A 24,409-nucleotide genomic window follows, 5' to 3' on the forward strand; every position below is an offset into this window, starting at 1 on the left:
GCTCCTTCTCTGTTTACAAGGCTGTGATCTGACTTTTTTTTTCTCCCCAAGCCATCTGGAAATGTATCACTATCTTCAATGAGACACACATTCTTAATTTGTAAGGATTATTGCAGAAAATCCAGTCAGGATAAAAGAATCAGTTTTTTAAAAGTAATTTTTTAGTTGTTGATAGACCTTTATTTTATTTACTTATATGTGGTACTGAGAATCGAACCCAGTGCCTTACACATGCCAGGCAAGTGCACTGGCGCTGAGCCACAACCCCAGGCCCAAGAATCAGTTTTTACCTATTTTTTTTTTCTTTTTGGTACTGGGGATTGAACTCAGGGGTACTTAACTACTGATCCAGCTCTTTTTTGAATTTTTATTTAGAGATAGGGTCTCACTGAGTTGCTTAGCGCCTCACTAAATTGCTAAGGCTGGCTTTGAACTCATGATCTTTCTGCCTCAGTTTCTTGAACCACTGGGATTACAGGCACATACCATCATGCCCAGAAACTTTTCTGTTTTCCCAGTTAGGCAGCATTCCTAGCACAAGAGAGGTTCAAGTCATACTTGGTAAAGTGAATTCTTATATAAATTGGGGCCAGTTTTTTTTCTTAGTTTTCATTTTCATTTTTTAATCACTTCTCAGTAATAAATGAGAAATTTTACAGTACTTCAGAGTCCTCAGTGATGCACCTTCTCATGTTTATGTTATTCATTCTCAGAATGATAAACCAATTTTCTCTGATACTATTGAAAATATAATTTTAAAATATTTTCCTCTTTTTTATGATTTACAGTTTGAAAATTCAGGCCAACCTGACCAATCACTGGGATGTATAGAGAACTAATAAACAGGTTCCCAGAGCAACAGTGAGAAATCCTTGAGCTTTCCTGCCATTCCCCACATGGCCATTCCTTTTGAGTAGTTTATATGACTGTCTGAATACCTAGGGATATAATTTCTAGTCTGAACTTTTCTGCAAGCTGTGTGACTTAGAAAATGTATCAACCCACTGTGCCTCATTTCCAAGCCTACCAATATGGAGATACTATTGTTGTTCTAATAAAGTTTTCAATGAAAAATAAGCAAATGAAATTTCCTGAGCACTTGGTACCATACAAATTCTTAATTTTAGTTTTTAAAGAGAGAGTGAGAGAGGAGAGAGAGAGAGAGAGAGAGAGAGAGAGAGAGAGAGAGAATTTTTAATATTTTTTTTTTTTTTTTTTTAGTTCTCGGCGGACACAACATCTTCGTTGGTATGTGGTGCTGAGGATCGAACCCGGGCCGCACGCATGCCAGGTGAGCGTGCTACCGCTTGAGCCACATCCCCAGCCCCCAAATTCTTAATTTAATATAGGAATTAATAATAAATATTGCTTCTTAACATATTATAGTTACTTTTAAGTTTTTATTATATATTAAAGATTGAATTCAGGGGCACTTTACCACTAAGCTACAAGTTCAGACCTTTTTATTTTTTTTATTTTGAGGAAGGATCTTGCTAAGTTGCTTAGGGCCTTGCTAACTTGCTAAGGCAGGCCTTGAACTTGTGATATCCCTGCTTTAGCCTCCCAAGTTTCTGGGATTATAAGTATGTGCCACCACATCTGGTTCATTTTATATATTTTAACTTATTTTGAATTGATTTCAAACTTACAGAAAAGGTACAAAAATAGCACAAAGAACTGTATATTCTTTAACCTGATTCATTAATACTTGACATCTTATTCTCTTTTGTACATTTTTTCCCCTGAGCCATTTGAGACTTGGTTGCAAACATCATGCCCATTTGCTCCACAATACTTCAGGGTGTATTTTCTGAGCACAAGAGTCTTTTCTTCCATAGCTACATTGATGCAATGATTTAAATGACTGTATATATTGTAATCTCCTTACAGCAATCCCCCAGCCCCACCCCAGGGTCCAGTCCAGCATAACATGCTGCATTTAATGATAGTGTACAGTTGCATTTTAACTACCATTTCAAAATGACCCTTACTTTTCTCTGCTTATGAAAGTAACATGTTTAAGGTAAACAATTTAGAAAGTTAAGAAACACAATTACCTTCGGAGGTTTCACTAGCAGGGCTGCAATCTCCGAGGTGACCACATTAACAATAGTAGTTATGTCATCTTTGAAGCGGTCAGAAAACCATGTCCTCCGAAAACTGTCCCATTTGTCCAGGTTATGTACATACTGGACCATGCTTTTCACCTACAGAGGGATGGGGGAAATGTCAACATGGAGACTGGTGACCTGCTGATTGGAAAAATGTGCAAAAGGTGGAGTGACTTGAAGAAAAGCTTTTACACAATGGACTTTTTGACACTGTATTGGTGCCGGTGCTGCCCAGGCTGGCTCTGGACTATAGATGCTTCTGACAGGCGAATGGTTGCCATGGTGGCAGGAGGTAAGAAGGGTGTCCTCTCCTTGACCCCAAGTCAGGGGCTCCCTTCTTGCTGCTGACAAAGTTAGGAGCTTCCTTCTTTAGCTCCAGTGTCATAGGACCTGCCTCCTCCGTAGCCTTCATCCTGGAAGGCAGGGTGTGTCTGGGCTCCCATGACCACATAGGCAGGACAATTACAGTGCATTTCATAGGACAGGCAAATCCTGAGATCTTTTCTGCTCCTGCAATCGTGGTAAGGAGAACAAAGGAGAAATGTTCCTCCCATCCTAAGTTTCAAGATGAAATGGGGAACACAGTTTTTCCAAAAACAATTTCATAGTTTACAATCAGGCTCCTTTGTGCTTCTATAAATTAAAGCCATGTTATGGGTTGAATGGGAGTTTGTTGGCTAGCTGGAAACTTAACCTCTATTTAGAATATCGCTTCTGATGATAATTCTAGAATCACCTTTTGAGTTCTATAAGTCTAACTTTTAGTTCTATCTATCTAGTCCGTGCATCAATTGGTGACTGGTGTAACACACACTCAGTGCCTACCATAACTTAAAATCCAGACTTATTTTTTAGATTTCTTGAGGCCAAGAGATTCATGGGTCAATATACCCTCCTTTAACATCATCAGAGGTTGAGTATTATCCTTGTTGGAAGTTGTTGAAGCCATTAGGAACAGTCTGATGGGAAAGACTGGGAGACCTTGTGGATGAGTGCTTATACTCTGAAGTCATTTTCATGACTTTGTCTGTGTTAGTCTAAGAGTCACTGCAAAAGGAAATTGCCCTAGAAGTTGAACTTCCCTTCCTGAGAACTGGATGGGAGAAATTTTATGCACAAACAGTAGATTTCTGTCTCTCAGAAAGCAGGATGCTTGATTTTTGCTAGCACTGAGACAAAGACAGAGAGAAGGCAAAAGAAGAAGAGAAAAACAGAAAGGTAGTCTTCATATATTGCATGTTTTCAGATAATGCTAAGACCAGTTTGGGGAAGAACTAAGCATATAAAATTGAGTGTAAGAATTATGGTTTCTCCTCACCACAGGGGTCTGTTTGGTCTAGGACCCATAGACATGTCCATATCCGAGGAAGCCCCACATACGTAGTTGGTGAGGGACTTGAATGATGGTGGGAACTGGATGCCATTTTTGTCTGATTAAAGCACCTCTCTCACTGCCCTCCCAACCAAGGACCTAGGAAAACAATGCCTTTTTGTTCAAGTGACCCCGATCCAGATTCCCTGCTGACTAACCCACCCCAGCACCAGGCTTTTAGAGCTCACTACTGCATTTGGCTCCTTCCTGCTGAGTTTGGCCATCCTACAACCAAATAAATAATTCTCACAATACTGTGCTTCCAAATAATGGCCTATTTCCAGGCTGTCGACACTTGCAAGCTACTGTGTCCCTGGTCTTCAGAGGAGAACACGCAGCAGAAATACTAGTGGATGTGTGGCTCATTATTTGTAGGGTAAGGTAAAACAGCAAAATCTTTTCTCTCATATTGGCCTCTGCAGCCCATTCAAAGTAGGGGTAGCTTTCAAGAACTCCTTAATGTAGGACTTCATGTCCTCAGTGAGTAAACTAGGTCACCTATTTACCTCTGGGTCTCCAAGGTCTGGCTCAGCAGTTCCCAGAAGCACAGGGGCTTATTCATTAGCCAAGTGTGAAATTCACCCAAGGGTTGTGCTCAACAGCTCTCTTGACAAAGTGGTTGTTCATTAGTGCTTGGCCATCAACACAAACTGAAGGATGTTAAACTGCCCAGGTTGTTGGCTAAGCCCAAGGAAGCTGTTGTTTATTTCTCATCAAGATCCTTCAGTAAAAAACTGGGATTTTAGTAACTTCCCAGACATTGGTCAGGTAAATCCATAACAACACATGGAGCACTGGGTGCCCTGAGATTAATTTTCTTGCAAAGTCTTCTTTGGACACTAAGAGTTTCCATTTGCCTCTGTCACAGTCCTCAGCTAAATTTCTTACCTTAAATTTCTACCTCTGAGTGCTGGGAAGATGTCCCTATATATTGCATTATTTGGGCCCCCAATCCTTTCTCTGGCTGCTGGTTGGAGTTGGCAATGGGAAGTACTAGCAGGGGACCAGGAGGTGGAAGAACAGAGGGGTTTGGGTGGTTATCCATTCCTCCTGCCCTAATCCCTGCCACAGTGTGGTTCTGGCAGTGGCGACATTTTCCTAAGGTTCCACTTCCTGTTGTATGGACCTTCTTCTCTGCCTCCAGCTGTCTCTAGACCCCAGTTACATTGTTTCCTACTCTTCATGCTTTACAGCTAGGATAGATAAAGTCTTCCAGCAGCTGCTGCTCCCATATGCCTCACCAATCCTTATTGACTCCTGTAACCATGTGTATACCTCAGGCAGAGACCTTTGGATAAATGCTTTTCAGTTAATCCTGTTGAGTCCTATTCAATTCTGTCCTGCTAGAACCCTGACAGGGTACAGCCTGCAGAGCCCCGTGGAACTGCTGCCTTGGTTGATCTCCAAGTTGACCAACCCCATTAGAGTGCTTAAACTTGCACTTTTGTTCCCAACTACTTCATCTGTTTAGCATCAGGGGCTCGCTGGAGGCAAGGAGGGCTATTCGCTTTACTTTTTGCTCTCCCTTTGAGGTCCACCAAGTCCTAGTAAATAGATGTGCAAGATCAAGTGCAGTTTTCAACTTTTCAATGGTTCTTAGCTCCCTGCACTTAGGGGCAGTGAAGCAGTACTGCTGAAGCCTCTGGAGACTCTCTTTATGGCTACCATCCTTCCTCCAACCATGTCTGTATTTTGGGAATAGTAAAAACCCCTGCCTCAAAGATTGCTTGAGGATTTAATGAGATAATGCTTCAAAATGCTTAAAACAGCACCTGGTACATTATATATATAGTAAGATGATTAGTATACTTTGGATGCTATTATTTTTTGTTCCTCGGGATGTCAGCTGTTACTGGGATTATATGAAGGAGATATCATTACACCTGAAGAGAATGCAAATTGGCCTTCAAAACAGAGCTCTAAGGTGCCTTGTGGAATCACTCAGGCTTAGCAATACTGAGTTCGTGATTACTAGGTATGGAAATAACAATGTAGCTCTACATTAAAGTTGACTGACTCCTAAAGGCAAAGGGTTTCCATGTTATCAATACATTAACCTAAGAAGATGGTTTGTAAGGTTGGGCTTCCCAAAGGGGCAAAGTGGTAGAAGAAAGGAATCTGGACTTCATAGTTGGAGAATTGAGGCTCTATACCTCACTGGCAGAGCAGCTAGCAATTCCCTACTCAGCCTTGGTATGTGCTATGGGGATAACCACTACTCTCTCACCCAAATTTTATTTTTATTTATTTATTTATTTTATGGTGCTGGGGATCAAACCCAGGGCCTCAAGCATGCTAGACAAGTACTCTAACACTGAGCTACACCCCCAGCCTTCTCACAGGGTTTTAATAAGGTTTCGAGGATGAGTTAAAGAGTCCCTAGAGCTGCTATTAGAATGCTTACATAGCAGAGCTTGAGATACACTGCCCAAGGGACTTGGTTACCTGATCAAACAACTATAGTGCTTTGTAGCATGTAAGTATTAGATAATATCTAAAAATGGATTAGGTGAAGTGTGCTCCAAGTGTAGGAGTAATACCAACCATCTTTATGTTGGAATGCTGTTTTGTTCGAGACTTTTTTCTATGAGACTCTCCAAGATATCAAATTTAGTTTTTGCTTCATGCTTTTTTTTAACTGCAATTTTGACAGTCAAACTCAGGATAATTTGTATAAACTGTTTAGATAGATCATAACCCACGTGAATCCTCTTTATGGAGAAGCTTGTTGGTGGGTGAGGTAGGTAAGTAGGAGCAGGATATACAGATCATAGAGTGTTGATTTTAATACTTCTCATGCCTCAAGAAAAAAGAGGGGAGCAGTTTGTGACCATCCATTTCTGCCAGAACTTATGTCCCACTGCTGGCAGTCTTGTCCCAGGACTTGTGAGCTGCAGCCACTCACTTTAACCAGCTTAGCTTGGAGAATGTAAAATGCTTCCACTGGCTGGGTACACATTTCAAAGACTTCAGTTTTATTTAGGACTTACAGAGCAGAGGTGATGTGAATCTGTGGATTATAGGTGTGCTTAGAAGCCACTTGGTAGGACAGGCAACTGAACACCACTGCCTCCTGATTTTATTTAGTAGTCCTAGAAAAAAGCTCAAGAATCTGCTTTATTTTAACCAAGCCCCCCCCCCCCCAAGTGATCCTGTTGGCAGGGATCTGGGGTAGTGCTGGCACAAGAGATAGGAGAATGAAGAAGACAGACCCCAATTCTAGAAATCTAGTAGGTGAGCCAAAAAAAAAAAAAAGAAAGAAAAGAAATTACAAATTGGGTTAGGTGATAAGTAGAGATAAATAGGGTGTTTAAAAGGAGAATGATGAAATAGAAGAATTACATTATAATATAAGGTGGTCAGAAAAGGGCTACTGGAGGTGGTGACATTTATGCTGAAGCCTAAAGAAAACACAGTGTGTGTCTGGTGGGGATCGGGAAGGGAGTGAAAGGTAGGAACTAGTGAGATAACTTGAAACTTTGAGGCTGAAAAAGAGCTTAATACCTTCCAAGAACTACAAGAGTAACCATGTGGCTGGATGAGGGGGGAATATGGAATGAGATGAAGTGAGAAATGGAGGAAAAGAGCAGAGTCATACAAGGGCTTTTTAGTCATGATAAGTATTTATGCTTTTTTTTTTGCCAATACATTGCAACTGGCTAAAGGGATTTGAAGAGAGGAGTGACACTGTTTAATGTTGGCTGTCCTGTGTAGGATGGATGGGCTGAGGGCAAAGGTGGATAGAGGGGGGAGAAAGAGGAAGTTCCTTCAAGAGGCACGTGAACAAGGAGAGTGGCTTGGCAGGTGGGGAACAGGATGAGATGCTATGGGTTAGAGGCAGATTTTCAAGGTAGAATCCATGTGATTCTATGGAAGATGGATGAAGAGGTGAGAGGAGTCATACTTTAAGGAATAACCCTGGGTTTTCAGTAGGAACAACTAGGTGAACAAGGTGTCAGTTCCTGATATGGAAAACATCACTGCCTTTATGCCATGTTCTCTTCTTGCCCTGTAGAACATAGATATGAACATGCGAGACTCACCAGAAGCTGAAAGAAGAACCAAGCATACTTGAAGACAGTTTCTCTCACCACCCCAGTGCTGACCACCATCTGCAGGGCAAGCTCCTCGTGGAAATGCTGACAACAGTTAGGAAAACCAAGCTGTGATGACAGGACTCACCAACACCCCTCTTCTTCTTTCCCAATTTAATAGCCTGTTAGTTCCTGAAGCATATATCCTAGATGTCCTAGGCCATAGGCAGTGAACTGCAAAGACAGTGCTGACATAACCCGAGGTGAGGTCGATACTGTGCAGGAGAGCTAGGTTTGAAAGAACAGACTCAGCCTGCGAGTGAAACTGTCCTACAGGGGAAGCACTCCAAGGTAGCAGCTGAAATTGGAGGCATGGAGTACAAAGAGATGAGTGGTTTGCCTGGGGAGAGTTTGACCATGTGCAAACCATTCTTCTCTTTGTATTCAATCTTCTCATCTATAAAATCAGCTGATAGGTAGCAATAGTTGTCAAATTTGGATAGATAATAGCATACACTGGTGACTTTGATAAATAAAACACACAGATGGCTGGACATCACTCTTAGAGATGCTAGGTCTGGGCAGGGTCTGAGAATTTGCATTTCTACCAAGTTTCCAGGGGACACTGATGCTGCTGGTCCAGTCACAGTTTGGGGACCACGATTTAGAGGGTATGTAAACTCCCTTCCTGATTGGATAATTTTCCTTTGCATACTCCCATGACGGCTTTATGTGGGAAATGTGATTGGATGGGTGATGAGAAGAGGGACATGGTGGTAGCCGGAACCTGCAACTTGACATTCCTTCCCAGAGTCAGAAGCTTGGAACATCCCTCAGCTCCACTTTATGTCTTCATTTCCCTTCAAGCCCTGTCTGCTCCATAGCAAATGGAGCAGAATTTTACCTTTCCCATCTTTCCCATTCTTCAACTTCTCTGGATATTTAATAATATTCTTTTGTTTTTTTTTATTTTTCATTGTGGATAGACACAATATCTTTATTTTATTTATTTTTATTGAGGATCAAACCCAGTGCCTCACACAGACTAGGCAAGCGCTCTACCACTGAGCCACAACCCCAACCCCTTAATAATATACTTGACAGTAGTTTTGATGGGGAAGCAGTTTAGGACTCAAGGTTGAACTACAAACAAATCGTAGCTGACTTAGTCTCACATTGGAAAGTCCTGCATCTTGGAGACCCCATTAGTTCTGAGAAAACCCTAACTAAAGGCAAAAGCAGTATCTGGGAATTTTCTGTGGCTTCCATTCATCTTATACCTACAGAACCTAGAATAAATACAGACGAACTAGCTCATTTTTTTTTTTGTATTGTTTAGTGGTTTAGAAAGTTAAAACTATTTGAAGACCCTAATATCACATCCTGATGTGGAGTTAAGTTTTAAAATCAGCCTAAAGCAAAAATTGATCATATAAGATCACATTCAACAATCCTTTAAATCACCCATAGGATACAGTATGCATGCAAGCAATTTACTAATTCTTATGAATATTAAAATTTTGAGAGCTAAACTAAAAGGAGACAAATGGAAATTTCCAGTGTGGATGTTTGTGTGATCTAACTGATTCCATCCCCGTTTGGTTCAGCTCATCAGCTGGTCTCACTTCATTTTGCAGGTTAGTCAGAGTTTAATAATCTTCATACATGTGAACACATTTGTTTGCTGTTTAGGGTCTTAAGTGAGGCTCTGCCATCTGGGAGAGGTGTGGGGTTGAGTGATAGGTCTAGCAGGTGGTCAACTGTGCGCAATATAACTTGGCCACACCTCGATCTTCCCATGGTGGGAAAGAGACTTTCCACCAATGTCAGAATTAGCCTATGTAAATAGGTCAGTTTGGCTACCAGAGTCTTATGGCAGGAAGAGATTAGACAAGGATAAGCTGCTTTTTAAAGTAATTTATGCAGCTTGCTGCTTACTGGGCGGCATTCTCACAAGAACACCTTGCTTTAGACATTAGATGAAATAACCAAGTCGCAAAACCCTGTTTGCTGAGCTATTAAGGAAACACATTGGCTAAACTTCTCCCTGCAATGAAACAATTCTCTTCTGGTCATTTCAGGTCAAAAGAAGGCAACTGCAAAACCAAACAGGACATGCTACAAGGAAGTCAGGGTGTAGGCAAATGTTTTTTGTTGTTGTTGTTTTTTTTTTTTTTTTTTTTTTTTTTTTTTTAAGAAGGGAGATGGTATTTGTAACCAGTCACTGAGAAGGGGCTATGGCAGCTAATGCTAACGTTTAGGGTAGATGACAAATTTTTAGTCTAAGAACATCTTTCACTTTCCTTTTATAATTAACTCCTGGTACATCTCCCTAACATATAGGGCCTGGACTACTGCAAAGTTTTCAGCATTAGGCCCTACAGTGTCTCTGATTCATCTTTCCTCCAGTCCAAAGAAAGCTATGCTGAGGCTCATTTCCTCCTTGCCCGTTTAACAAACTTTCCCCTGTGGCATTAGCTGTTGCAAGAGGCTTTCTTTGCAATTTGCACATTCACATTTTAATTAGAGTCTTGAAAGACACTATAGACCTTAAGAAGTTACCATAATGGTGAGACTCTTGGGTGCCTAGCTCAGGGGAAAACTTGTCTGAAGGCTGGCTTGACAGAAAGCTTTTGAACACCCCCCACCCCCCACACCTCTCTTAAACTACCCTGGCTTTGGCTATGATTAAAGAATTCTTTTGGTTTAAGAAATTCTACATCTTGTAAAGTTTCTGAACTCAGAGATAAGGCTGATTATAGAGAATTAGGCGGAAGCATTTCATATCACTTTAAATAGTATTGAAATAATTGTATTTAATTACTGCCATTCATTTTTGTCATGGATGAATTATCCCTAGCTCATCTTCCACTAAAAAAGAGGCTAATGCAATGAGTCTCAAAGTGTTGTCCCAGAAATAGCATTAGCTGTGAACTTGTTAGAAATGCAAATTCTTTAGCCCTAGATTGGATCTATTGATCAGAAACTCAGGGGGTAGGATCTAGTAATCTGTTTTAAGAAGCATTCCAGGTAATTCTAATGCCTGGTTAAATTTGAGAATTATTATGTTGTTCATGGACATTTAGGTGATTAAAAAATGAAGGGTAAGGGATAGAGTTGTAAGTGTGAGTGTGTGTGTGTGTGTGTGTGTGTGTGTGTGTGTGTGTGTGTTGTATGTTAGCTGGGCAGGGACAAGACTGGAGAGTACTTTGATAGTATCTATTTCCAATCATAATGCAGGGTCCAGACCAGTCCTTCCTTTTCCTGGAATTATCTCCAAATTGCTCAGTACCTTTTTGCTGGCTGGCCTTGGGGCTGCAGTTGAACCTGGAACATCATTATTGCCAGAGCAATAATAAGACATCCTGCTGCAGTTGTGATCAGCAATCTGAAACACAAACCATGTCTCAACAGTCAGCTAAATTACACTGACACCCTGAGAAAGTAAGCCTGGAAATCACAATCTCAGAATTCTCCCTCCCTCCCTCCCTCTCCCTCCCTCCCTTCCTTCCCTACTGGAGATTGAATCCAGAGGTGTTTAACCACTGAACCACACCCATAGCCCTTTTTATTTTTATTTTGAGACAGGCAGGATCTCACTAAGTTGCTGAGGCTGGCCTCAAACTTGTGATCTTCTTGCCTCAGCCTCCCAAGTGTCAGGGATTACAGGTGTGCGCCACTACACTAGGCTCAGAATTGATTTTAAAGATATTTCTTACTTTTTTATTCTTACAAAGATAAAATACTTTGTCAAAACAAAGCAAAGAAGGTAAATTCACACCTAATTTCACTTGTTCCTAAGTTAATCACCATTAATAATTTGGTGTTTAGCATCCTATGGCTAAAAACTAGTTAGAATCAGATACTGAATAGTTCCTTTTTTTTTAATAGCTTTTATTTTTTTATTTTTTTTATAGGCTGAATAGTTCCTTTAACATTCTGTGACTTTATTGGGAAAACAGAAAGAATGTGAGAACAGTGCCCCTCTGCGGTTTAGCATGGTACTGTACTTAGTCCCCTAAGCACTAATAAATTGTCAAAAACCACTTCTGAAAGGGTCATGCTTTATTCTTTTGGTTAGACAAAAATTTTTCTTTTGTTTGTTTTTAATTGATGCATAATAAATATCCATGTTTATGAGGTTCAGTATGAAGTTTCTATACAGGTATGGTAATCAAGTCAGGATATTCATCACCTCATATATTTATCATTTCTGTGTGGTAAGAACTCTCAGAGGGCTGGGGTTGTGGCTCAGTAGTAGAGGGCTTGCCTAGCATGTATGAGGCTCTGGGTTCAATCCTCAGCACCTCATATAAACAAATAAATAATGGTCCATCAATAACTAATAAAAATATTTTTTTTAAAAAAAAGAGAACTCTCAGAATTCTCTCTTCTAGCTATTTTGAAATATTCAATACAATGTCGTTAACCATGGCACTCTCTGGAACCCTAGAACTTCTGCTTTCTATCTGTAGCTTTGCAAATGCCTTTGTGTGTGTGTGTGTGTGTGTGTGTGTGTGTGTGTGTATGTATGTGTGTGTTTTACTAGGGATTGAGCCCAGGGCTTTGTGCATGCAAGGCAAGTACTCTACCAACTAAACTCTATTCCCAGCCCTTTAAATGCCTTTAAAAACTTTTTTAAACTAAAATTTGGAGAAATAACATAAAAGCAGCTATTACTAAGGCCCATTGTGTCGGTCAGATACTTAATGCTCGACTTGAGTGATTAACCTTCATTTCTTTTGAACTGATGGATTCCATTTTGAAAGATGTAGCAGCAAGACTGTCACTTAAAGTTCTGCTCAGAATCAGTTAGCAGTGGTAGGAGACTGTCAGAGCATTAGCTGGTTTAGCCACACAGAAACAGTGAATAATATGAATTTTATTTTCCAGCATTGGGTCTTGGTGCTGACATACCCTGCAGTGTGGTCCTATGCAAGTCACCTGCCCTTGGCCTCTGTCCTCCCCCTGCAGAGGTCTTAACCTCTGGCTGAACTTAAGAATCATTTATGGCTCTTTTAAAACATTGCACTCCCAGAGATTCTGATGATCGATAGGTTGAACCAATTTATTGATATTCTATCCTTTAGACTTACAAAATCAACACAGGGATGTGCTGAAGTTGGCTCAGCAGTTTCTGAGAGGTGATTAATAAATTTTTGGATTTTTTTGAGCCACTTGCGAAAGGACATTATTTTAAAATTAAATTATATAAGCTTACATTTAAATAAGTTATATGAAAAGCAAAGGTAAATCTGTACAATGTGATATCCTGGATTTATCTTAGAATATACACATGACATTAACAGAAAAACTGTTGAAGGTCAGTTTTAGTTAATAATAATGTACTAGTATTAATGTCTTAGTTTTTCACATGAACCATACCGCACAAGGCATTATATACATTAAAAGAAACAGAGTTTACCATCTTCCCTACCTTTGAAGACATGATGTTCTTAACTTCCTCGTCAGCTGCAGAGTGTGTCCCTGCCAGGTCTGGGTTGCTGCTGCTCATCACCCAGGTCTGCAGCAGCTTTGAGTTCACAGCAGCAGCAGACGTGCGTCCATAGGTGTGGTATCGAGGGTCGGGGAGGGCAGTGGTGCCACTTGTGTCCCACCAGCAGAGACATGCCAACAGAGGACCAGAGTCACTTACAGACCTTGATAAGGAACTGAAGAGGGATAGGGCAGGTAGAGGAATGAAAACCTACCAGATCAAGCCTTAAACTTAGTCTTTTCATCAAAACTTGGGGGTGGGCACTGTTTTTTAGGGAAGTAGATGGGATAGGAGGCAGGAGAAGTGGTGAGGATTGTGGTGAACTGGAGACACACACCTCATTTCCAGCCTCCTATTGCCAGAAGAAACAGAACCCAGGGTTGCCAGAACTTCTGATTTCTCAAGAGAAGTTCTAAATGTGGTTATTTTTAAATTTATCAATATTTAAATGATGATAACTTTATAATTCCTGGAGTAAGGTTTTCTGAGATTCAAAAATCCATAGAGTTGAGCTGAACATGGTGGTGTACACCTGCCATCCTGGCAAATTGGGAGGCTGAGACAGGAGGATTATAAGTTCAAGGCCAGCCTGGGTGAAACTACAGATTTATGTGAAATGAGGCTGCATGGACTAATAAAGTACCACGTTTATTTAGGCATGGAATTTGGTAAACTTATGCTATTTATTATATCATGCTGAACCAAAGTTATTTATATTATCTATATAAATAATTGAGAAAATTAGCAAACTAAATTATCATTATTATTTTAAAAATTTAGTTTGGGGAAATGAGAAAAGGAATTTATTAATTAACTTTTTAGTAATGAAAAGTTTAAGAACCTCTGATACCACTGCCATTGGATAGACATTATTTTCTTTGTCATTATCCCAGGCTTCGAGACATTAGTCAACACTTCTCCATTTTTCAATCTTTATTTTCCCAGTATGTAAGCCACACTTGATCAAAGTGTTTAATCCTTTTTTTTTTTTTTACTTAAAAAAAATTTAGTGCATTATAGTTATATGTATCAATGGGATTTATTTTGACATATTCATAAGTGAATATGACATATTTTTAAAAAGAGATCCTTAGCTGAATCATAAATTAGAACTGGGTAAGGAGCACAGAAATATTATCAAATAAGCAAACAAAATAGGTACTTAGAGCCTAAAAAGGAAGGGAGGAAGAAAATGTAGAAAGAAACTTTCAATTTCAGGACTTACATAAATTGTTAATTCTGAAAAATAAGATTGAATTTATTTTGAATTACAAGGCAATGGAATGGGTGGGGCGCCAGATACCCTATTGGGCAACACTACCTTGCTTGGGCGAGTCTCTGTGCAGCTCGGGCAGGCGGAAGATGTAGTGTACATAGGAAGCCAGCAGGCAGTTCCTCCCGTGCTGGTCCTTGCTCAGGTCCTTGCTGTTGTGCAGACTGTTGGCGATGGCCACCATGGACTCAAAGGCAAACTGGGAGAAGTTAGCTAAGGAACCAAGCGAAACGTGAACCTGAAGTGAATGTTCTTCCAGCCAGCAACCATGAGTCCTGACCACTGATCACCTTAGCCAGGCTGCATGTGGGGTGAGCCTGGGCCAGGGGAGTTCTAGCCCTGGCTCTGTTCACCACAGCCATTCACGTTCCCTCCTTTCACTTTCTTCTGTCTTTCCTCTCTAAACACTGCTGCAAGACTTGCAGGCTGGCATTGTCAATATTACCTGGGAAATACAGATTCTCAGGCCACACCAGCCCTGCTGAATCAGAATCTGCATTTCAAAAGATACCTCTCTTTCCAGGGGAAAAAGACAATAAGAGGAAGAAGACAGCCTGGAGAGAGGGGTAAGGAGCAAAAGAGTTGGGAAGACACTTGACTGTAAAGGTCAGATCTAAATTCAAAGCCTTGGGAATTTTTTTTTAACGTAAAAACCCAAAGGAAAACATAAGAGCGAAAGGAGGGTCTCTAGAATAAAGGATCTTCAAAAGAAACACATCAACCAACAGTAATTTGTGGACTCCATTTAGATCTGGAGGCAAACCAACAAGTGTAATAAATAAATGGCCTTAATGGGATGATGGGGGCCCCAACCACTGACTGGCTATTGTTGAGATCAGGGAGTTAGTGTTCATTTTTCAAAGTATGAAAATGGTGTTGTGAAGGTTAAAAAAGCTCTTGTTTTCAAGGTACATATTTAAATATGTACAAGTGAAATAATATTTGCAACTTGCTTCACAATAATACTCTGATGTACATAATATACTGATGTAGACCTAAACCAAAGGGACTGAGAAGCATGGGAACTGGAGTTGGAACTGATGTGGCTGGGATGGAGAGTTTGTGGGGATGCCTTTAAATGGGCTCACCCCAGGCAGAATGTATGGGTAAGGGGGTTACAGGAGGCAGGAAGGGGAAAAGCTTGATGGTACTTGAAGGGTTCTTTAGAGGAGTAAAAACTTCAGTGTCCACCTGGGGACCGCGACCCACAGGAGAAGCTGACAGACTGTGTCCTGGAAACCTTTTCTAAGGATCCTTTCTGGGAGCAGTTTTCATCAATAGTGGGCTTCACTTGTCTCTTAATCTAGAATGTATTATTCTGTGGACTCCTTTGTTGCAGATTACCAAACGTAAGGTTATGTAGGGCACAGGCTGCATCTACTCAACATTCTGATTTGGTGGCGTCTAACTGAATGAGGTTTCTTTCACAGTCAGATATTTCTCCCATCAGAGCCATAAATTCTCAGAAAATACTGTGTGTTGAGAGATAAGCACTCCAAAAAACATAATGAGCATCCTTGGTCACATTTAAGGGAAGGGGAAGTGATCCAAGACCCTGATAGCCAAGAACTAGCTGATGGCCCCTTGTTGGTTACCTCTGCAGAATGCATGGAGTAGTTGGGAGGCAGTTTTTCCAAGGCAACTGGGAGACAGTAAGATCCAGTTTGAAGACGTTCATTTAGGAGAATTGGCAGCCACTGAAACAGATGATGCAAAGAATAAAGTGGTATTTATTATAGCATATAATTTGGGTAATTTATCTGGCTCCCAATAATTAAATGCAACTAAACAATGATGAGATATTGACCAGGTCTCTTTTTGGCAGTCGTTTCTGTCCAGTTCTTTGCATTTTAAATTCCCTGAGAGTCCCTGAGATGGTCATATCAATGATTTACTGCCTTTAAAGCCCAAGTAGTAGCATTTTTCTTTATAACCAATGTTTGTGTGTGTTGAACATCAATGTTCATTTTACCTTTTATATTTTTAAAGGAATAAAAAAAGAAAAAAAGCTACTTCTATATGTGAAGCACATATATTAAATTTGGAAAGAACAGACATTGCAATGCTTTTCTTTAAAAAATGAATATTCTTTCAGTATCTATCACCTAGTAACTTTCCATTTGTAAAATCCATCATTTACTAAGTCAACTCATTTCAGCTTCTTCCTATAATCTGCTTTAGGACATTTTGCTACTTCTGACAGGAAAAAAGCAAGTGAATGGATTTTAGTTGTTTATCTCTGCAGGGACCTTGGCTGCCCAGCACTGCAGTGTGAATTAGCAAGTTGGAAACAACTCACTGAATATCCCAGGAGACTTTCTACGGAGGCTCCTTGCTTCTGCTGACAGCTGATATGATAGAAGGTGAATAGGAGGTGGTGATTTTCTGTGAGCTTAGCAGGGAGCTTAATTTTCACTTCTTCATAAAAGTCAGGAGACCTGTTTCAAAAGCACATTATACACAAATAACTTTTAGCAAGAAGGATGACTTCTCTGACTATAAATTGCAATGGCAGGGGCCCTTTTGCTCTTGAGTTAGCCTGCATGGTGTGAAGGCTTGTCATTTGACATTATTCTGTTCCTGAGTGAGATGTCCTTGAAACCATGCTTGTTACTGGATACACTTCACTTACATACAACTGCTCACAAATGAAAGGCTTTGCCAAGGAAAAAGAAATTCCCACATACAATGGAAAAACTCAACAATATAATCTGAAAAAGGGGTAAGGTTCAGAGTCCTGCTGTGACCTCTTTTTTCATCTCTACCCAAAGACCAGGGCCTGGTATGAGGCTGCTCTCATTAAAGGACCGGAGGAAAAATGGATGATGCAGGAGATAAAAGGAAGTCGGTTTTAGTGAATTATGAAGCCTCAGACACTTGGCTAAGGGCTTCATGCACATTACCCCATTTAACCCTTATGTCAAGCCTGGCCAGTGTTTACTGGAAGCATGTAAATGGGCCTGGGTTGTCAGGCCAGGATCAAACCCAACTCCCCATCCTACTAAATGCAAATAACATTTTAAAACTATTCCATGGTTCATTTTACTGACATAATTATGAGAGTTCTATTTCTGCTGTGGTCAACTTAAAAGCAGGCTGTAGGGCAGGAGAGGAGTCATGTACAGAAGATAAGATGACCAAAATTGGATTTTGCTTCTGGTCACATCTGGAATCTCAAAGCAAGATAGAAAATGTACTTCCTTACTTAACACTATAGAATCTCTCTGCATCATACAAGGATTGGAGATTTAAAAAAAAAGTCAAAATCATATTAGATTTTTAACCATATTTTCTTCTTCCTTTCTTAGTTGATGGTGAAAAATTTGCATAGTCAACACAGAATTAAGGAACTGGTAAAAATGTACTGTGTCCTTTAGGCCCTAAATTGTAAAAACTGTTGGCAAAAGTCACTTGGAAAAGCCAGAAAAACTAGAAGACACTGAAACAATCTTGCCATAAGTTTGGATTCTGAAATATACTTACTTATTATGGTATGTAATGGCTGTGTACACTTCCTGCAGAAATTCAGGCCCATTGGACTTTCCAAAGATGACCTGTTCACCAATACAGAATGAACAAAATTAATAGTGACTTTTGGATATATTCAAATCAACTACCAGGGGGCCAGTAGGATGCTGTAGTCTCATAATTTTATAAATTAAGGGTGCAAGATCCTACAAGTGGTCCAACCAAACGGGCAAAAGAACTGACTATGACTGGGTATGGTGGCCTATGCCTGAAATCCCAGTGACTCAGGAGGCTGAGGCAGGAGGATCACAAGTTCAAAGCCAGCCTCAGGAACTTAGTGAGGTCCTAAGCAACTTAGAGAGATCCTAGTCCAGAGAAAGGTATAGTAACTGTATTCTACAACTTATGAAAAACAGTTTCAATAACCACCCATCTCATTTAGTAATAGATAGTTAAAAAGTACAGATTCTGGCATTTTGTCTTCTTAGAGCACATTGTATTATATGTTTATTATTTGACTTATATTTTGCCTCAGGATGAAGAACCATCCCTAAAAGGTGTTGAAGTGGTGTGTGTTTACTATTACTAGGCAGTACTTAATATTTATCTGTAGATGCGGTCTGTTTTGGTAGGTATGTACTGCAGTACATTTTCACTCCTCAAAAATGATTTGCATGTCCAACACTTCATAACTCATTATGGAGTAAGGAAAGAGGCTTTCAATTTAGATTGAGGCTGTTTTCCTATCATTTGTGGAACCATACTGGACTAGCTGGAAAGGCGCCTGGACACGGTGAGTACAGCTGCCCCGAAGACAATACTCTGTACATGGAGGAGCCCTGAATTCTGCTCATGAGGACTCACAGGGGAAATACCTCCCACCCTGCTGTAAGGTCAATGTTACCCCCTCTTTACCGGCATAGCGTGGCTAGGGTCTTCTCCACACATAAACTGGATTTTTATTGTAATGTTCCCGGCAGATGCTAGTTTGTTAGCAAAGTTCAGCCTCTGTGGGTAGACATAGAGTAGATTTCTGGAAAAGAAAAGAAAAAGAACTAAAGCATAAGGTCTAGAGTTGATTTTAACCAAGTTCTTCATTGAGTACCTAGAGAGTGATTATTTTAATGGAGTTTTTCCCTTTAGAAGTCAATTATTGTTGGAGGATGAAGTTTCTGTTGATTCTTCCGCATCAGCTGCAGCCATGTGATAAAAAACAACACTTTTCTCTGTTTTTCTATGTAGTGTGACTGCTGATGCTTAGCAAGTCTTAATGTCTTGGAATGTTGAAATCTGCAAGAAGGTGACTGTAGGTCTGATACACAGATAAGAAGGCAAAAAAGGCTCAGCTCATTTTAAACCCAATTCATGACCTGACTTCATTCCTTCTCTTTCTCTTTTTTTTTTCTTTCTAATCCATATGTGGTAATTTTATTTCCTATTGGCATGGTACTCTGTATTAATTTAACTTTCCCTCTTGTTTAAGAGGACAGATCAAACTTCCAAGCCTGGTTGTTATATAATGACAATAATTTGAGAAATATATTCATTCATTTGACAAGTATGTAACAGATATTAGGCTAAGAATAATTTGCATATATTTTTTTTCTATTTGCATTATTTCTAGTATATTCCACTGAATGTAAGCTCCATAGGATAGGTATTTTTTTAATATTTTATTTTTTAGTTTTAGGTGGACACAATATCTTTATTTTATTTTTATGTGGTGTTTAGATCAAATCCAGTGCCTCACCCATGCTAGGTGAGCACTCTACCACTGAGCCATAACCCCAGTGTCAGGATAACTATCTTTATCTTATGCTTTTTTTTAGAATTCTTTTTTGTAATTGTAGATAGATAGCATACCTTTATTTTATTTATTTTTGTATGCAGTGCCAAGGATCGATCCCAGTGCCTCACACATGCTAGGCAAGGACTCTGCCACTGAGCCCCAGCCCCAGCCCTTATCTGATGCTTTTCAATTCACTGATATATCTTCAGCAGCTAGACTAGTGCCTGGAACATAATAGGTGCTAAGTAAATATTTTGTGAATAAAGGAAAATTTGTTTTTGATGAAGAATAGTCCTGATTCAAAGAAACAGTAATAATGTTAACATTTATGCAGGATTTATCCTGAGTCAGGTGATATTTTAAATACTTAATATTTAGGGTTGGGGATGTAGCTCAGTGTACATATTTAGGGTTGGGGATGTAGCCTAGCATGGGGAGGCCCTGGGTTCACCATTACCAAAAAAAAAAAAAAAAAAAAGAAACAACCTCCACAGACCCAAATACTTCCTATTCACTACTTTGTTTAAGTTTCATAATTATCCTTTAGGTAGGTACCAATATCATTGTCATCATACCCACATTATCATCCCCATGTTAGAACTGAGGAAAAAATGAATAACATGTGCCAAACTATATGGCTAGGAAAGGGCAGAGTCAGGACTTGAGCCAGGCAGCCCTGTGCTCTTAACCAAGCTATACTCCCCCTGCGTAGCTCCAACTGAAATACTAGGAATGGCTTTTCATGTCTACCTTCAATCTCTGGTCTCATTATTTGAGTGTCAACAGTAAATTAAAGACTGGTTCAATTGGTATCATGTCCTTTGGGAAATGTTTGTCTTCTTTGCTCATGATCTGTCTCTCTTTTAACTTCCAGGCCATATGTGCTCCCCAAACAGATACATTCTTGCCCCAAGGGCTTCCAAGATACCAAAACCACCTTTGTATGGATTGAATACTAGGAGAGAAGTGCCCAAGAACGAAGTCCAGGTCACCAGACATTCCATCAATGAATGCAGGGTCTCACAAGACTTTACAAGGATTTGTATATTAATAGACAACAGAGTTTCTCAACCTGGCGGCTATTGACTTTTTGGACTAGATAATTCTTTGTTGTAGGGAGCTTCCCTCTGCACTGTAGGATGCTCAGCAGCATCCCTAGTCCTCACCTACAGGGTTCTACTGAGATCTTGACCCCCCCTCAACTTTGGCACCCAGAAATGTCTTCAGATGTTATCATATATCCCCAGGCAGTCAAAATCCCCACATCTGAGGACTATAGCTCTATACGTGTGAATTTCTACAGGACAGATCTACACAAATAAACAGCAGATTGCTTCCCTTTAATACATATGGTTAAATTAAATAACCAATGTCACCTATTGGGTCTGCCACGTTCCAACACTAATGGTCATTGTGATAGCCCTGTGAAGCACTGGGAGAGCTAGTTTATGCTCAAAATCTCTGTGTTCTGGTTTGGTAAAAGGATATGAGAGAATATCTATTTTGAAATGGGTCAGTCTTCAGAACTAAGTATATGCTAGGTGAGGAAGCCTAGAATTGGGAACCAGACCTATCTTTTCTTTTCCTATTCCATATTCTATTTTCAGAGCAACTTTGAAATTTGTATTGCATACTATATTTCTTTTTTTTTCTTTTTTCTTTTTAGTTGTTGATGGACACAGTAAATTTATTTTATTTATTTTTATGTGGTGTTATTTTATTTATTTTTATGTACCTCACACATGCCAGTCAAGTGCTTTCCCACTGAGCCACAAGCACCTCTACATACTATATTTCATGGGCAACTTATCATTACTGAAAGCAATGACACTTATTTCACCAAGGATCCTCAAAACCTCATCTAGTCTCCTACTAGGTATTAATTTGATTCCATTAGACTGATGGTCATTGAAAATTGCATCCCAAACTTGCATTTCCAAATTAGTTCCAGGGACCCCTCAGTGCTCTGCAAAGTGTTATCAAGTATATGGGGAAGAGGTAGGGAGTGGTGATCACACAACAGTGTGATCAAACACTACTGGGAAAGACTGGGGTGAATCAAGATAAAAGTGTGTACCGTGAATGCCTTAGAGGTGGGGAAGGACAGCTTCTTTTTAGGACTGCTTCTTATTTTTGTTGTACTGGGGATGGAACCAGGGGTGCTCTACCACTGAGCTGCATCCTCAATCCTTTTTATTTTTTTATTTTGAGACAGGGTTTCATTAAGTTGCCCAGGTTGGTTGAACTGCTGATCCTTCTAATCCCCCGAGTTGCTGGGATTAGAGGTATACACCACCATGCCTGGTTCCCCAAGTGTTTTGGCTTCAGAACTCAATTCATTTGTTTATTCTTTCACAGGTGTAATATTCTTAGAAATGATTTGGGAAAACATTGAAATAAACTTATCTGGCTATGGAAGAACATCCCACATCAGGGAAGAAAAAGCAATAGCATAAAGATTCTCTACTCAAATATCTTGCTCAGTAATGAATGTCCCCAGATGTTCAAGAACAAAAACAGTATTTGGGACTGTCAAGAACACACAGGAGCTGGGCATGGTGTGCACTCCTGTCGTCCCAGCTAATTGGGAAGCTGAAGCAAGAGGATCTTGAGTTCAAGGCCAGCTTTAACAACTTAGTGAGACTCTTTCTCAAAAAAAAGTAAGTAAAAAGACAAATAAGTAGCAGTTCCTATTTTTATTTACCCCAGTGTCTCTAAATTGGGAGACCCAGTGGAGGCAGAATGGGGTGACCGTGTTGGGAACAGATTAGAGTTGCTGTCTCTTGTGGCCTTTCTGGGCTCTTTGTACAATGGAGGAAACTGGCACATGCATTCCCCCTTGATTTCTAGCCTTTGCTCCTGGCTCTTTCTAGTTTCCATCTTATCCTCTCATTGGACTCTTTTAACAGGTCCATTACTGGCTGCATTAACCACTTACATTCAAGTGAAAAAAGAAGACAAATGCGAGGCAACAATTTTTAACAAAGGGAAGTGAATTTAATTTAGATGGCAGAATACACAGAAAGCATCAACTATCAGTTAAATATACATGGCCTACCCAGAAAAGTAGGTGACAGGCAATGACATGATGCTCAGGCTTGAGCACCAGCGTTTGTTTGTTTGTTTGTTTGTTTGTTTGTTTTTAATGTACTGGGGATTGACCTCAGGGCACTCAACCACTGAGCCACGTCCCCAGCCCCATTTTGTATTTTATTAGAGACAAGGTCTCACTGAATTGCTTAGTACCTACCATTGCTGAGGCTGGCTTTGAATTCTCAATTCTCCAGCATCAGCCTCCCGAACTGCTGGGATTACAGATGTACACCACTGCACTTGGCAAGCCCCAACTTTTTAAGATGAGTAAACTGAGCCCTAGAGGTTAAGTGCCAGCTCACTCTGGGTTAGCCACAGCCAGCCACAGAATTCAGTGCAGCGCTGGTTCCACTGTACCACATTGTTAACTCAGCAGCACCCCCAGATCTTGCTCTGTCCATCTGAGGCAGCCCAACCTTGATGGTAGGAGACAGAGGAGAACCACAGTTACTGTCAGGAGTGGATGTGGGGGTAGTGATGGATGGCAGAAGACAGTTTACAGTTGGGATATGGGATGCATGTGGGGTACAGACCCCTCTCTACCCATTGCTCGCTCTTCTTAATCTCCACTGCTGCCGCTCAAATAAGAGAGCTAATGTTTATCAGAGGACCTGTAGCATTCCTCCTTTGCCTTTTAGCTGTGTGGACTTGGGCAAGTTACTTAGCCTTTATGAAGCCCCAGTGGGACTAATAATAGCACCAACCTATAGACTATGGAGGCACTAGCGAGCAAGAACTTAACAAGGTATGACTGTGATGATCATTTCCTCTGCAGAGCTGATAAGTTAGGTACACTCCACTGTGCCCACAGTGTCTGCGCCCAGACCACCTGAGACTGATGCAATGCTTTCTCAATTGATCATGACTTCTACCCTTGCCCCTTATAATCTACTCTTTTTATACTGGTGAGAAGGATCTTTCAAAATGTAAAACAGGTGTCAGGAACTTAAAAGGGTTTCTTAAACTCAGTATTACAGATCCTACATCATCCATCTCTTGGAAAATTGTTGGATCTTCTCTCGTATCACTTTCACACACTGGCCTTTCTTCAAGGCCAAGGTCATTTCCAATTACTCCCACCCCAAGGTTTTTATACCTGCAGTTCCCAGAGCTCTCCCCAGGTTTCTAAATGACAGGCTGTTTCTCATCTCTTGGTTTTCAGCCCACAAGACACATCCTCACAGGTCTCTCCTACTGTTCTATTTAATTGGCGCTCCACCTTCTCTCTTCTGTCTTTCACAATTATGTAATTATCCTATATACACATATAATTGTGAAAGCAGTATATGAAAGTACTGTGTGCCCATTGTTTTTCAATCCTGAATAACCGAAAGGAACAAAAAAGTATAAACAAGAAAATGGCCACCACTCATTATCCCCCTACACTGAGAAAAGTCACTGTTAAAACTTTAGCATATTGTCACTTAGTCGTTTCCTCTATACATTAAATCTGCTTCTCAAACGGTGTGTACAAAGCTTTATTTTATTTTTGTGTGACTTAACATTGTTCAGTTATGGTATTTTCCCCAATATGACTAAATAGTCTTATTATTGTTTGGGTATGAGGTATTCCGCAGAATCTCCTGTGTAAATGTAGGGATATTCAAAGGTGAAATGATTGGGTGTGAGAACTGTGACCTAACTGGCCCATCCTAGTTGGAAGGGACTGACTGGGTGTTAACTATAGGCAGGTGGAGCATGGCTGGATGAAGTGGGTCATGAAGTGCTATCTCGAACCTCGGCCCAGAGCAATGGAACCAGCCATATATGGC

General features: G+C 40.3%; 1 protein-coding gene across 1 annotated transcript in view; it reads right to left on the reverse strand.

Moving 5' to 3' along the window:
- The window catches only part of LOC144252566 (dedicator of cytokinesis protein 8-like), a 98,386-nt gene that overhangs the window by 13,761 nt on the left and 60,216 nt on the right, over positions 1-24,409 (reverse strand). Inside the window, 10 exon segments of the mRNA XM_077794808.1 lie at positions 2,058-2,207; positions 7,527-7,622; positions 10,810-10,905; positions 12,955-13,124; positions 14,336-14,500; positions 15,376-15,478; positions 15,883-15,984; positions 16,587-16,725; positions 17,771-17,841; positions 18,671-18,788. Coding sequence (XP_077650934.1) covers positions 2,058-2,207; positions 7,527-7,622; positions 10,810-10,905; positions 12,955-13,124; positions 14,336-14,500; positions 15,376-15,478; positions 15,883-15,984; positions 16,587-16,725; positions 17,771-17,841; positions 18,671-18,788 — 1,210 coding nt within the window.

The sequence above is a fragment of the Urocitellus parryii genome, unplaced genomic scaffold, assembly GCF_045843805.1.
Source record: "Urocitellus parryii isolate mUroPar1 unplaced genomic scaffold, mUroPar1.hap1 Scaffold_48, whole genome shotgun sequence".
Taxonomy (NCBI): domain Eukaryota; kingdom Metazoa; phylum Chordata; class Mammalia; order Rodentia; family Sciuridae; genus Urocitellus; species Urocitellus parryii.